The sequence below is a fragment of the Protomyctophum parallelum genome (assembly GCF_964188405.1).
Source record: "Protomyctophum parallelum genome assembly, chromosome: 19".
Lineage (NCBI taxonomy): Eukaryota > Metazoa > Chordata > Actinopteri > Myctophiformes > Myctophidae > Protomyctophum > Protomyctophum parallelum.
The window spans coordinates 12745927-12760084 of NC_139717.1; the positions used below are offsets into that span (position 1 = coordinate 12745927).

At 43.4% G+C, this 14158-nt stretch overlaps 1 protein-coding gene across 1 annotated transcript in view; it reads right to left on the reverse strand.

The window, feature by feature from the left end:
* The window catches only part of LOC310876264 (MAM domain-containing glycosylphosphatidylinositol anchor protein 2), a 355337-nt gene that overhangs the window by 18502 nt on the left and 322677 nt on the right, over positions 1 to 14158 (reverse strand). The window contains 1 exon segment of the mRNA XM_083789750.1: positions 9190 to 9345. Within this exon segment, the coding sequence (XP_083645876.1) occupies positions 9190 to 9345 (156 nt within the window).

A 14158-nucleotide genomic window follows, 5' to 3' on the forward strand; every position in this document is an offset into this window, starting at 1 on the left:
AAATCAACTTAGTTATCAACCTGTCTCTGTCCCAGCAACACACTCTCGCGGGAGCTATAGCACCAGTAAACATTGGACGTTTGCAAGATCAGCGCCAACTTAGAAGACCTTGTCGAATGTGCACGTAGCATTTCGGCTCCATTTGGGATGGCGTATCTTTAATAATTGAATGTCTTTGGTTTAACTAACACCGGGGGGTGTTATTGCTGTGTTGTCTTTACTCTCCCGACAGGCCTGTTTTCCCTTTCTAGCCTTTTCCCTGATTTGCAATCTGCGAGTCAGTCAGGCTCGAAAATTAAACACAACAAAAAGCTCTGAAAAGACAATCTGTGGGGCTGTTCAAGACACTGGCTGTCGGGTGGAAATCTCCAACGTCCAAAATCATTCATTTTTTATTATTATTTTTGAAACATTGTAAAAATAAAGATTGTTGATGAATATGAGATTCCATAATTCTGCAATATTACATGCTCTTGTGTCCTTCTGCAGTAGACCTATTTTTGGTGATTAGCACCTAGGGTGTCGGCCTGCAGGGTGATATATCCTGGAGCCGAATTCCGGTGGCTAGCCTATCTGTATAACAAAGGAGTTTGTTGACATGAAGAAAACAGACGGGTTGATCAAAGACTTTGGTTTTACATATGCAATAAATGTCGACACCCCACGCCAATGTAGAGTGCTTAAGTAGTCACCTAAAATACAATAATTTGGTCAGTCGGGGCGCAAGCCTTGTGTGGAGACTGAGTCTGTCTATGCTGTAAGCTGTACTTCGTTGAAATAAACAACTCATGGAACATCGAATCTCGTCTGTCTGCCTTGCACATTTTCTCCTCTGTATGGTATAAAGTATACTTCAGATGGTGCCTGAAACCGGTCGTGGTGGTGTGTTTTTTCACGTCAGATGAAACAGAACCAGCGGCTTTTTTCCCGTCTAATTCGGTGGAGGGGAGTTTTTGTGAACGGCGACAAAGGAGTTCCAGCGGACCCGACTGTGATCTTGTCTACGCGGCGGGGATGACAACGACGACCACCGCGAGGAGTGTTGTGCAACCGGGACCGATACCAGCCGCCGGACGGGTGGGCTGCGGAGCGGTCGATGGAGCGGCGACAGCCACGCGGAGGCCTTGATCATCACGTCGGCGCGGGGACAGCAATCACGGGCGGCGAGCAGTGAGACGCGGCATGGAGCAGCTGTGGCCGACTGACCTACAAGCCGAGGGCCTTCACAGAAAGGGGTCTGTGATGACGATGTTTGCTTTTCTTTTCGTCCCATCTCTGTTGTAAACAGAGTTGGGAGGGGGGAGAAGATGATAATGACGAGGACAGCGAAAACAGCATTGAACTTTTTCTCACCTTGAGCCGTGCAGCAGAACGAACATTTCAAGGTAACTAGAAAGGGCAGCATACAGAAGAACTTTCTTTGTCCAATTCGGAGGGGAGACGAACTTTCCTTCACTCTGATTACAAATTGTGCGTCACGTTTGTTTTCAACATGAAATAATATAGGCCTCATGTTGGTATGTGTTTGTCGTATAATTAGATAAGTTGAGTCATGTGCCTAATTATGAGTCAATGAGGTATTTTCCTAGAGATATGAAGAGATGTGTTATTATGGTTAAACTCTGGCGCATCAATGCTTTCTTTTTGGGTATCACCACGGGTGATTTGGTCAGGGTAAGTCCGGAGTGACTTAACTGATATTGTGTATTTACTGTGTATTGGCATTGGAATAGCAGAGTTTATAGTAAAACATGTAGGTTATTGCATATCAAAAAAGTGCTCTTGTAACAATAGGAGCTGAAAGCGGCATGTCTTGTTTAAATGTCAGTTAACTGTACTAATCGTTTTCCATTATTCATGTATGGATGTCTGTGTTTGAACAACCATTTTGGGGGAGTTCTGCCTACTGTAATGCTGTTATTTTTGGTTTCTTGAATGTATTGTTCAGCTGAGGGTCAAGGGGGGTCTAAGATAATTATGGTTCCATATTTTTTTGTGACCATCTGTGATGGTCAAGGGGGGATATGATGAATATGAGATTCCATAATTCTGCAATATTACATGCTCTTGTGTCCTTCTGCAGTAGACCTATTTTTGGTGATTAGCACCTAGGGCAGGGTTCCCCAATTAATTTTCCTCAAGGGCCATATTTTGACTAGCGTACCAGGCTGGGGGCCGAGTCTGCACGCGCGAGGTCGAGGTCTTGCCCTGAAAATTCATTTTCAGGGCAAGACCCCATTTGAAAAGGATGCCCAGTTTGACATGCATAGGCTACTGACCCCCATTTAATGCCATTTATATCTGGGACCCTTAAAAAAAAGGGGAAAAAAAAGAAAAAGATTTTTTTTTTTTTTGGAAATTCTTTCATGGGCCACAAGGGGGCGCTCTGTGGGCCGCAAATGGCCCGCGGGCCGCCTATTGGGGTACCCTGACCTAGGGTGTCGGCCTGCAGGGTGATATATCCTGGAGCCGAATTCCGGTGGCTAGCCTATCTGTATAACAAAGGAGTTTGTTGACATGAAGAAAACAGACGGGTTGATCAAAGACTTTGGTTTTACATATGCAATAAATGTCGACACCCCACGCCAATGTAGAGTGCTTAAGTAGTCACCTAAAATACAATCATTTGGTCAGTTGGGGCGCAAGCCTTGTGTGGAGACGTCAGCCACTTTGCTGGCTGACGTGAGTCTGTCTATGCTGTAAGCTGTACTTCGTTGAAATAAACAACTCATGGAACATCGAATCTCGTCTGTCTGCCTTGCACATTTTCTCCTCTGTATGGTATAAAATATACATCATTGTGATGTCCCTACTACTGTGGCACCGCAGCATATACCTGTCTGGATTACTAACAGAACCAATACAGCTACTTTAGAGACAGGGATGACAAATGCATTGTCTACACGCACCCCATCAATTAACAGTAACAACTTTATCACTGTTCCCTGTAGACCCAAGACTCCTCCCACTAAATGTGATAACAAGCTTAACCTTGCCTTGTTTAACATCAGGTCACTAACAAATAAGTCCTCCTCCGTAAATGATATAATCTGTAAAGAGAAGCTAGATATAATCTTTCTAACAGAGACATGGCTTGGCTCGGATGGAGCTTTTCTCCTAGCGCCAGCCTGTCCCCCAAACTACAGTTTCATTCACTCTGTTCGCGAGGCTAAGAAAGGAGGTGGACTGGCAATAATTTTTTCAGACACATTAAAATTCAAGGCTCTGACCCTGGGTAGCTTTACATCCTTTGAATACCAGGCCACTATATTACTTGGTAAATCCTCCATGCCAATGATTAGCATTTATCGCCCGCCAAAATGCAGTAAAGCAATATTTCTAACAGAAATATCAGAACTTTTATCTATCTGCTCCACTAACTATGACAGAACTCTTATCACAGGTGATCTTAATCTGCACCTGGATGATGCTACAGATGCTGTGGCTATGGGTTTCTTAGAGTTATTACATTCCTTTGAGTTTATCCAACATGTTGTTGGGCCTACACATAAACATGGGCACACTCTGGACCTGGTGATTTCTAGAGGGGTGAACATCACTGTGGAAAGGACTATTGAAAGGCCTGAGCTATCAGACCACTATTTGCTGTGTTTTAATATGACTGCCTCTGATCTAGAGGAAAACATCACAGAATATACCATAACAAAGCGCTTTTTTAGCTCTTCTGCAGCTGACGAGTTCCCTCGTCATCTGGGCCCCCCCCTGCCCGATACTCCCCCAGTAAATGATCTGGTTCAAATTTTTAATCTTAAACTAGAGTCAGCTCTTGATATAGTGGCTCCTTTGAAAACAAAAAAGAAACATAACACCAGAGTAACGCCCTGGTTAAATGAGCATACACGCTCACTGAAGCAAGAATGTCGTAGAGCTGAGCGAGCTTGGAGAAAAAATAAACTCACCACCCACCTAGAGATTCTTAAAAAGTCAACAGTCGCCTATAACAAAGCCCTGCGTCTAGCAAGGCAGGCATATTTCTCTGGCATTATTAACGAGAACAAGACAAATGCCAGAGTCCTATTCTCTACCATTGATCGACTTTTAAACCCCCCCCAGTCCTACAAGCAGTCATTCCCGGCCTCTAAAGCTAAGTGTGATGAGTTTGCATGCTTTTTTGATAACAAAATCTTTAACATTAGAGCTGATATTTTGAATGGTGCTGTTGCTAGTGCAAACCTTCAAACAGCAGCTAACGGTCCCAGGGTAGATCTCTCCAGGGGGAGCCTATTATCGTTTTGCGCAATTGATGAAGACGAACTCCGCAAAACCATATCACAGATGACATCTTCCTCCTGTTCATTGGATACAATTCCCACCACCTTTCTCAAAGAGGTCTTAGACAGTGTGATTGGAGATATCCTAAAAATTGTAAACAGCTCTCTACAGACAGGCGTCTTCCCAGACTCACTAAAGACGGCCGTAGTCAGGCCCCTACTAAAGAAACATAATCTGGATCCCTCTGTTTTGGGTAACTATCGACCCATTTCGAATCTGCCCTTTCTGGGCAAGGTTTTGGAGAAATGCATCTCTCATCAATTGGATGTATTTCTACAGAGCAATGATGTGCACAACAAATTCCAATCTGGCTTTAGGAAAAATCATAGCACAGAAACTGCCCTTGTAAAAGTAATGAATGATCTTAGGGTGTCTGCTGACAAGAAACATGTATCCGTTCTCCTACTGCTAGATTTAACGGCTGCATTTGACACGATTGATCATTCAATTTTAATACAGCGTCTGGAGCACTGGATAGGCCTGTCTGGTACGGCCCTGTCCTGGTTCTCCTCCTACCTTTCAAACAGAAGTTACTTTGTCAATCTAGCCGAGTTTGACTCAGACAAACACGACATCAGTTCTGGTGTCCCACAAGGCTCGATTCTTGGTCCTCTGCTGTTCTCCTTGTACATTCTGCCATTGGGTGAACTCATTACCAATCACGGAGTCAATTTTCATTTCTATGCTGATGATACCCAACTATATCTTTCTGTGGCCCCAGACGATCCCTGTGCTTTAGACCCGCTGTTGACCTGTCTGTCTAGCATAAAATGTTGGATGAGTGAGAACTTTCTCAAACTAAATGAGGATAAGACAGAAGTTCTCATAATCGGTTCTAGCGAGCAAAAAGAATCAATAATTAGCAGACTTGGCAACCTGACTGTAGAAAGTAACAGTACAGTAAAGAACCTGGGGGTTATTATTGATTCTGAATTGAATTTTAATTCACACATTAATCATGTTACCAAGATTGCTTTTTTTCACCTTAGAAATATTGCACGGATCAGATCCTATTTGTCCTTGGACGATGCAAAAACGCTAATCCACGCCTTTGTTTTTTCTCGGCTTGACTACTGCAATGCACTCTTTTCAGGACTCCCTAAGAAAACGACTGACAGATTACAACTTGTCCAAAATGCAGCAGCTAGAGTTTTAACTAGAACTAAGATGAGAGAACATATTACTCCAGTTTTGGCATCACTGCACTGGCTTCCGGTTGTTTTCAGGATTGACTTTAAAATTCTGTTACTTGTCTATAAAGCTCTCAATGGTCTCGCACCTCCGTACCTCCGTGACTGCCTACCTAGATATGTCCCTAGCCGCCCCCTCAGGTCCTCCAACGCTGGCCTACTTGAAGTGCCTAAAAGAATGTGCACAAAAAAGTACGGTGAGGCAGCTTTTTGCTTCTATGGCCCAACAGCCTGGAATAAACTTCCATTCGAGCTCAGACACGCACCCTCTGTAGACATTTTTAAATCTCAACTCAAGACTCACCTCTTCACCCTTGCTTTTAGTTGAGTTTTATTTATTTTTTTATTTTATTTTTTTATGTGTTTTTATTTATTTTATGTTCTTATATTCGGTTTTGTTCTCTGCTATTGTTCTATCATTTTAACTACTTGTGTTTTATTGTATTTTATTTTTGTGTCCTGCCCTGTGAAGCACTTTGAGCTGCATTCTATGTATGAAAAGTGCTATACAAATAAAGTTTATTATTATTATTATTATTAAAATAGCCGATCTACTTTTGTGTGACGCTCTTGTAGGACGAAGTAGGGAGTACAAAAACCATAAAAGGTTATGGAAATATGGAGATACATGATTTCTGGCTGACAGCAGATGATTTGTTGCTGAAAATCACAGGAACACAACGGCCCTGATTACGTTTGATTGCTCTCCACCAATCTGCCGTGGATTCAGAATGTCTCATCTCACAATTGCTTTACAAGAAATGGTAAATGGTGCATTTATATAGCGCTATTAACCAAAGAACTTATACCTGTATACAGTAACGGAGGAGGAAACCATGCATTTGGGTAAAATTATAACATTATTCCTACTAAAAGATGCCTCAAAAGAACAGATCTACAAGCTGTCGACAGCCATGATGTGCGTTGATAGCTTGTAGGCCTATGTCTGTTTTTTGTGCTTACATTGCAGTGCTGGAAGTCATGACAGCGCCGGAGCCAACATTAACTCTGATGGAGGATGTGATCAAATTATAAAAAATCACACCTGTGTGAAGTGAGTGGCGCTAATATATTAACCCATTCTGACCTGAGATCAGATTCTAAAATGTCTTTTTGAAAATGACAGTTTTCTGAAAAAGCTATGTTTCTATGTCAGTCGTTCAAAAATAGCAGACCTACAAGCTCGTAGCGCGCCACTTGGTGGCGCGCTATGAGCTTGTAGATCTGCTATTTTTCAATAGCTAAAGCATAACATGATGCTGACACCAAAATGGGTGCCCGGTCAGAATGGGTTAAAGTCTAACTCATGTTGATTAGGTGATTAGGTAATGGTGATGTATACGGTGCCAACACCAAACATTAAATTCTCTTCATTGTTAATGGGATTTAATGTTTGTGTTAGAAGATGACGTAAATTTTCCCTTCATTGTCAATGGCGTTTTTAAAACAAATCTGTATATAGGAAGGGCTAGCGCCCCTCAAAAATATAAAAAATATGTCAAGTTAACGAAAGTTATATAGATTATGCAGAGCGAAACATGTTTCTGTAATTTCAAATGTCTTTATTTAAACGAGATGAAGAAAGAAAGTCCCTGCAGTGAACGCATGCATGCAACAGGAAGGGCGAGGCAGAGGCAGCTCCACTATGCACAGCAGACACACATGACTCCATGTGTTTCTGTTCTAAGCATGGGAAAACCGCTGCATTTGTGCTGTTCAGTTTCATCAATTCATTGTGCAAGAAATTATGAATTATACTAATGCATTTATAATGGATTACAATAATGTAAAATTCCCCGCACTCAGTAACACGTACGAAGAAGAGAACTGATTCGTGCCTTCCATTCGCTCCATTGAGTTTCCGTAATATTAACTATCGGCTGCCATTCCCTTTAAAGATCAGCGTTAAGTGGTGAGACCAAAACAGAAAGACATCATTATGTATTGAAAGGAGAAATGTCCAAGTGCATGCATGGCCATAATCATATATGGTCGCACTCGCAATCCCAATGCTTGCGTTTGACAGCTTCGGTGACAGAGGCAAGACGAACGCCCCCGATTGTGCCTGAAGGCACGTAATCTCAAAGTCAAAACCCCCTGCAGTCCTGTGCACTAGCTCTTCCCTTCCCTCCCCTCCAGTCGGAATAATCAATTGGACTATCGTCCTCCTTGGTCTGAATTGGATATCAGATCATTAGAACGCTTGAAGGAAAAGTCGGGTCGCTAATGAAATCCTGTATTTATTTTTTCTCTTTTTTGTGTGGTTAGACCATTAGAGTGATTAGAGCCAATGTATTATTTAACTGAATCAGCTGAACCAGACAGACACAACCACTGCTTGTCACCTCCCACGCCCCTCACACACCACTCTGCCAGGCAGAAACCTCTTATCTCCACATTCTATTATTTTTATTTATGTTTTGTAAATTAACTCTCTACTTGATCATATACTACAGCAGTTCCACAAGCTCGAAGCGCGGCGACATGTTTTGAGCTTGTACTTTAGCTCTGCTACTTTAGCTACGTTTGAATTTAAATCCTAAAAAGTAACATTTTTGGCCATAAAAAACTCCATAGGGAGGTCCGTGAGGCACGTCCCACTGGGAGGAGACCCCGGGGCAGACCAAGGCGCAGTTGGAAGAAACATTGACTCACTGGCCTTGGAATGTCTCGGGATCCCCCAGGAGGAAGACTGGAACACTCTGGTGGAGCTGTCGCCCCTATGGGTAAGCGGTTGAAGATGAATTGATGGATGGATGGAGAGACGACACCTTCCACTGGTGTAAGATGTACTGAAGTATCAATGCCACAACGTAGAAATACAACCGGCGGGACCACGAGGGGTCGTGAGGGGAATTACATACGTGGCCCCCAAATAACTGGCAAAACACACAAGATTATAATGAGCAAATTGACTGCCATGTCTATGTCTATGTCATCTGTTGTTTTCAGTGATTACGCTAACCTATGACGTTATAACTTCCAGAGAAGAATAAACCTGCAAATCGTGATCTAAAATAAAGGATTTATGATTAGGATTATATCCTGGGGGGGACTCTATAGGATTTATTTTTAAAACCCCCTGCTCTAAGACGAGAGGGTTGAGATGGTTAAATATTGAGTACCAGTGGTGCGTATACAGCCATGCTGTAATGAGCTGCACTGAACAGCACACATCTCTGACTCAGGTACCCATGGTAACGCCAGTGGAGGAGAGTCAGCGGCCATATCGCCATAGAAATATAGAGGCTGATCAGGGCTGCTCTTTGTGAGATTATAGGTATCGTGTCAGACCGTACAGTACAGTACAGTTGATGTCATGTGTTGTGTACCTGGAAGAAGTCTGAAGAACGCCTGGTGCAGGGGAGCTCAACATATTGTACATATCCTTGTTGTCGGGCATAACTCTCTAATCTCCATATTTTTGATAATGAACGCCCACCTTGATTGTATTATACAGGGGTTCTCAACGTTTTTGGCTGGGGACCCCCGGAAATGCTTTGGCCAACAGAAGCAGAAATGAGTCGCGCTGCGTTTTGAGCTTGTCGATCTTGTCGGACATAATGAGGTTTCCACCCTAGAGAGACAATCTGTACTTGGACAATTCTAATTCTATCTATTTAAAATACTGCACAGTATTTGTCTGTCTGTCTGACTACCTGCCTGATTCAATCAACCAACCAACCAATCAACAGCTGCTCCTCACCTTGCTTGGATCCGCTGCGGTCTCCGCTGGGTCCCGTGTTGGGCGTGTACTTGGTGTCACGGGTGGCGGCGCTGTGTCTCGTCCAATCAAACTCGTCGTTCTTGTCCTGGGTGAACATGCAGATGGGCTCCTCCTCGAAGCTGCACTGGAACTCCCCTGAGGATGCACCAATAACACACAATAATACTATGTTTACATTCATACACTGGAACTCCCCTGAGGATGCACCAACAGACAACAATACTATGTTATTGTTTACATTCATACACTGGAACTCCCCTGAGGATGCACCAACACACAACAATACTATGTTATTGTTTACATTCATACACTGGAACTCCCCTGAGGATGCACCAATAACACACAGCAATACTATGTTATTGTTTGCATTCATACACTGGAACTCCCCTGAGGATGCACCAATAACACACAACAATACCATGTTTACGTTCATACACAAAGCACTGGAACTCCCCTGAGGATGCACCAACACACAGTAATACTATGTTTACATTCATACACTGGAACTCCCCTGAGGATGCACCAACACACAACAATACCATGTTTACGTTCATACACAAAGCACTGGAACTCCCCTGAGGATGCACCAACACACAGTAATACTATGTTTACATTCATACACTGGAACTCCCCTGAGGATGCACCAATAACACACAGTAATACTATGTTTACATTCATACACTGGAACTCCCCTGAGGATGCACCAACACACAGTAATACTATGTTTACATTCATACACTGGAACTCCCCTGAGGATGCACCAACACACAATAATACTATGTTTACATTCATACACTGGAACTCCCCTGAGGTAGAGTTCTCATCGGGCCCGAAAATTAAGGCCCGGCCCTAACTGGGCCCTAACTGATCAGGCCCTAGGCCCGGCCCGGCCCGACTAATTAGCATATATTTTAGGCCTGGTCGGGTTTGTGCAGAATTTGAGAACTCTACACAGAGTAAAAGTGAAACGCCAGTCAGCACCATCTTCATAATAAATAAATACACAAACAGACAGAAGTTCACAGAACAGAACTATTATTTTTTATTATTCTAAACAAATTCAATATATATATATATTTTTTCATGGAGCCCCAGGCCCGGCCCGGCCCTACTGATTAGCATACATTTTAGGCCCGGCCCGGCCCTAAAATGTCGGGTCGGGTCGGGCCTGGTCGGGTTCGGGCAGAGTTTGAGAACTCTACCCTGAGGATGCACCAATAACACAATAATACTATGTTTACATTCATACACTGGAACTCCCCTGAGGATGCACCAATAACACACAACAATACTATGTTTACATTCATACACAAAGCACTGCTTCTTGAACGTTTTCATGTCAATGACCCCCATCATGTATTTGGCTGCGGACTCCCATCTCAAACAATACGATGTGCCAGGGAAGCAAAGTAGAGTAGAGTAGAGTAAAACATGTCCACAGAACACTAAACGTAACTAACAAACCATCACTAAACCTGGGTATATTTTACCCAAATATTTATCATAAAATTATATTGAAGTACAGCAGTATGGCAACTTGAGGTACTCTTCTTTAATATTTCCTCATGACTTTTCACAAAACAACTAAAATCATGTTGGGGGCGGGCCCTATCATATGTGGGCAAAAACTAAAATGCAGCTGGGAACTCCACCCATTCCTGGGACATGTGAGATATACCTATACCTTCTATGATGTCACTGAGCATCATTAAGGAATTGAAAGACCCACCCACCTCAGACATCAGCAACATTATGAAATTTGCATAAATATAATTGTCCGGGTGAAAATAAATCACGCGGGTTTGGTGTTCTAGTGTTAAAAAAATTAAAAAAGAAAAAAAATATATATCACTTATTTAAGTCAGTTATGAGCCTCGGTGTGGCCACAGTGAAACCGGTTTCTCCTGGATATTAGTATGATGTTCTATTATGGACACCTCTCAGGGGCACATTCCTCATTACGCTGCACATTCCTGTGTGCTACATTATCTATAAAAAGATGTGACTCCCGTTGTACGAACGAACACATCATCTCTCTCTCTGGCGATGAAGAGACGCACGTATGCTTGGGTTCAGACACTGTGTGTGTGTGTGAGTGCGTGCGTGCATGAGTGTGTGTGTGAGTGAGTGCGTGAGTGTGTGAGTGTGTGCGTTCGTGCGCGCGTGTGTGTGATGGTACGCTATACCATGACAGCCCACAATTGAAACATGATGGATGGCACATAGCGGCCTAAAGTGATGTTCTAGTGCGTATACACACACAGGAGTGTGTACACACGTGCAGACGTGCGCGCGTGTGTGACAGTGTGTGTGCGCACACACGCCCATACACACACACTTTGTATACAGAGTATGGCCTCAGCACACACGCTCACATACTGTAGAACAATACACGCACACACGGGTATGGCCTTGACACACAAAAAGCTCCAGTGCGTATTATAAAATACAACCGTGTTTACATTGAGGCCAATACAATGCATTTGCCTTGCATGAGGTGATGGTGTAGGTCATGTGTGACGGGGGACATGGGATTGATTACACACACACACACACACACACACACACACACACACACACACACACACACACACACACACACACACACACACACACACACACACACACAGCTATAGATACAGCCTCGACCAAAGAGGCTACGCCTCTGGCACTCGCTCGGTGCCAGAACGATTTGATTTGCATCTTAATAATGGAAAATTAGCAAAATGTGTTGAAGATATGCAAAAAAAAAAGGCTTACCACTAGCTTTCTTCACAGATGACAAATGTGTTCATAAAAGGTGTCTGCTATCACCTATTAATTTGCTCCAAACCAGCTGCGTTGGGAAACTTTGTGACAGCTGCTGAAAGTTGGGGTACCATTAACAACCTATAAGGCAAAGTTCTCTAAATGTCATTATGATTTGTCAAACTAGGGAGTTTTCATGATTCTGAATCCACTGCAAGCATTAGTTTTGTACGAAAAACACTCCATTGGCAAAGAATGCATATAGCCGTCATCACAAATGTTATGAGGTCAGCACATTTGGCCAGGCAAGTCGCTAAGGCCGAATATAGCATAAAGAGTGTTTTTTGTGCAAAACTAATGCATGCAATTACAGTCATGACCCCTATAGTTTGAACATATCACATGCTATACTTAAAGCATAATGAGATTTTGGTTAATGGTACCCCAACTTTCAGCAGCTGTCACGAAGTTAAGGGAAACTAATTGGAACAAATTGATAGGTGATAGTAGACACCATTTATAAACACATTCGTACACACACACACACACACACACACACACACAATATTAATACAAAAATAAACAAAATAAACAAATAAAAATCAGCAGCATTTGGATTCAGGACGTGCTGCAGGCAACAGTGCGGCGTGATAAATATTCATTGATTTATTAAAAGGTAGCTGCGAGCGCTTTGGAGGAGAGTGGTGGTGACCTTGAATCCACTGCTCCTTGCACGCAGGTATAATGGAGAGAACCAGGAAGAGATGGAGAGAGGACGCAACAGAGGTGGGTGGGCGGGCAGAGGGAGAGAGAGAGAGATGGAGAGAGAGAGAGGCATGCGGAGATTCTACATGACAGCTAGAGAGGAGGAGAGCAAGAGAGACAGGGACACACAGAGAAAGAGAGAGACTGACAGATTGCAAGAGTAATATAGAGATCGAGACAGAGGTGAGAGACGGCGAAGGAAAGTTGGACAGATAATAGATAGATAGAAAGAAGCAGGGTGAGAGAGAGAAACATCGACAGACAGACAGACAGACAGACAGACACGGACACATGGATTAAAGCAAAATAAAATATCACGACTACATGACCAAGTCCTAAGGAGCCCCCCACACTAGCTCTGTTTCCTAAACAATTAACTCTCAGAGTTACATTGGTTCCATGCATACACTCTCAGAGTTACAGGCACATATCGGTCCATTTGGTTCCATGTGTACACTCTCAGAGTTACAGGCCTGTATGGATCCCTCTGGACGTCTGGTTGTCCTCGTGGACACAACGTTGAGCTATGCTAAATGTTTTCGCCCACCAGATAGAGGGATTTGCAGGATAAGCTGCAAACAGGATGGTGGAGAAGAGAAGCGTGCAGGCGAGACAGTGTTGCTTGCTACCTTCGGGGGTTTTGCTTTAATGATGTTAGTGATTACGATTGTTTGTTATGATATCGGGTTGTGTTGTTGTTATATGTTGTTCTGTGCAAAAAAAGAGAACATAATCGATGGTGCAAAACTGTGCTTGCCTAAAAAACAGCAGAAGACGCCTGCATGCACTCTCGAGGCGGGAAAAACGCTAGTGCTTTGCGTTTCGCACGACAAGACACACACGCACGTCGGTGTCACCATGGAGCTAATCTCATAACGTCAGTCAAGGGAACAAACATTAACACACATGAGCTCGTCATGCGGCACCGGCACTCACTCACGCACGCACGCATACTTATAATTGCGGAAAAGAGCTGCACATCCCAAAGCAAAACACAACCACTGCACAACGCCTGCAGATTGGAGGACATTTCTGAGAAATGATATACTTTCTCGTATAACAAATATACAGTATATACCAGTAAGACGCCCTGAGGGCGGATGCATGCACGCATGGGTGACGGCAGACTGCTGGGCGAGCGCTAGCGCTTTGGCCTGGGGGGTCAGATCAACAGATGGAATGAATTCTGTACTGGCCATATATGGAGTGTGTCTTGAGTGTACAGGGTTTGATGAGGTCAGATCAACATATGGAATGTCAGAACAGGTCAGTTCGATATAAGGGTGGCAGCAGGGGCAGTGTCTTGAGTGTACAGGGTTTGATGAGGGCCCAGGTAGGGCCGGGCCTTAATTCTCTGCTGTCGCTTTGGCATGGGATCAACTTTGACCAAAAATAGCGTGAAATTGTGTATAGGGCAGTGTTAGATGAAAACACA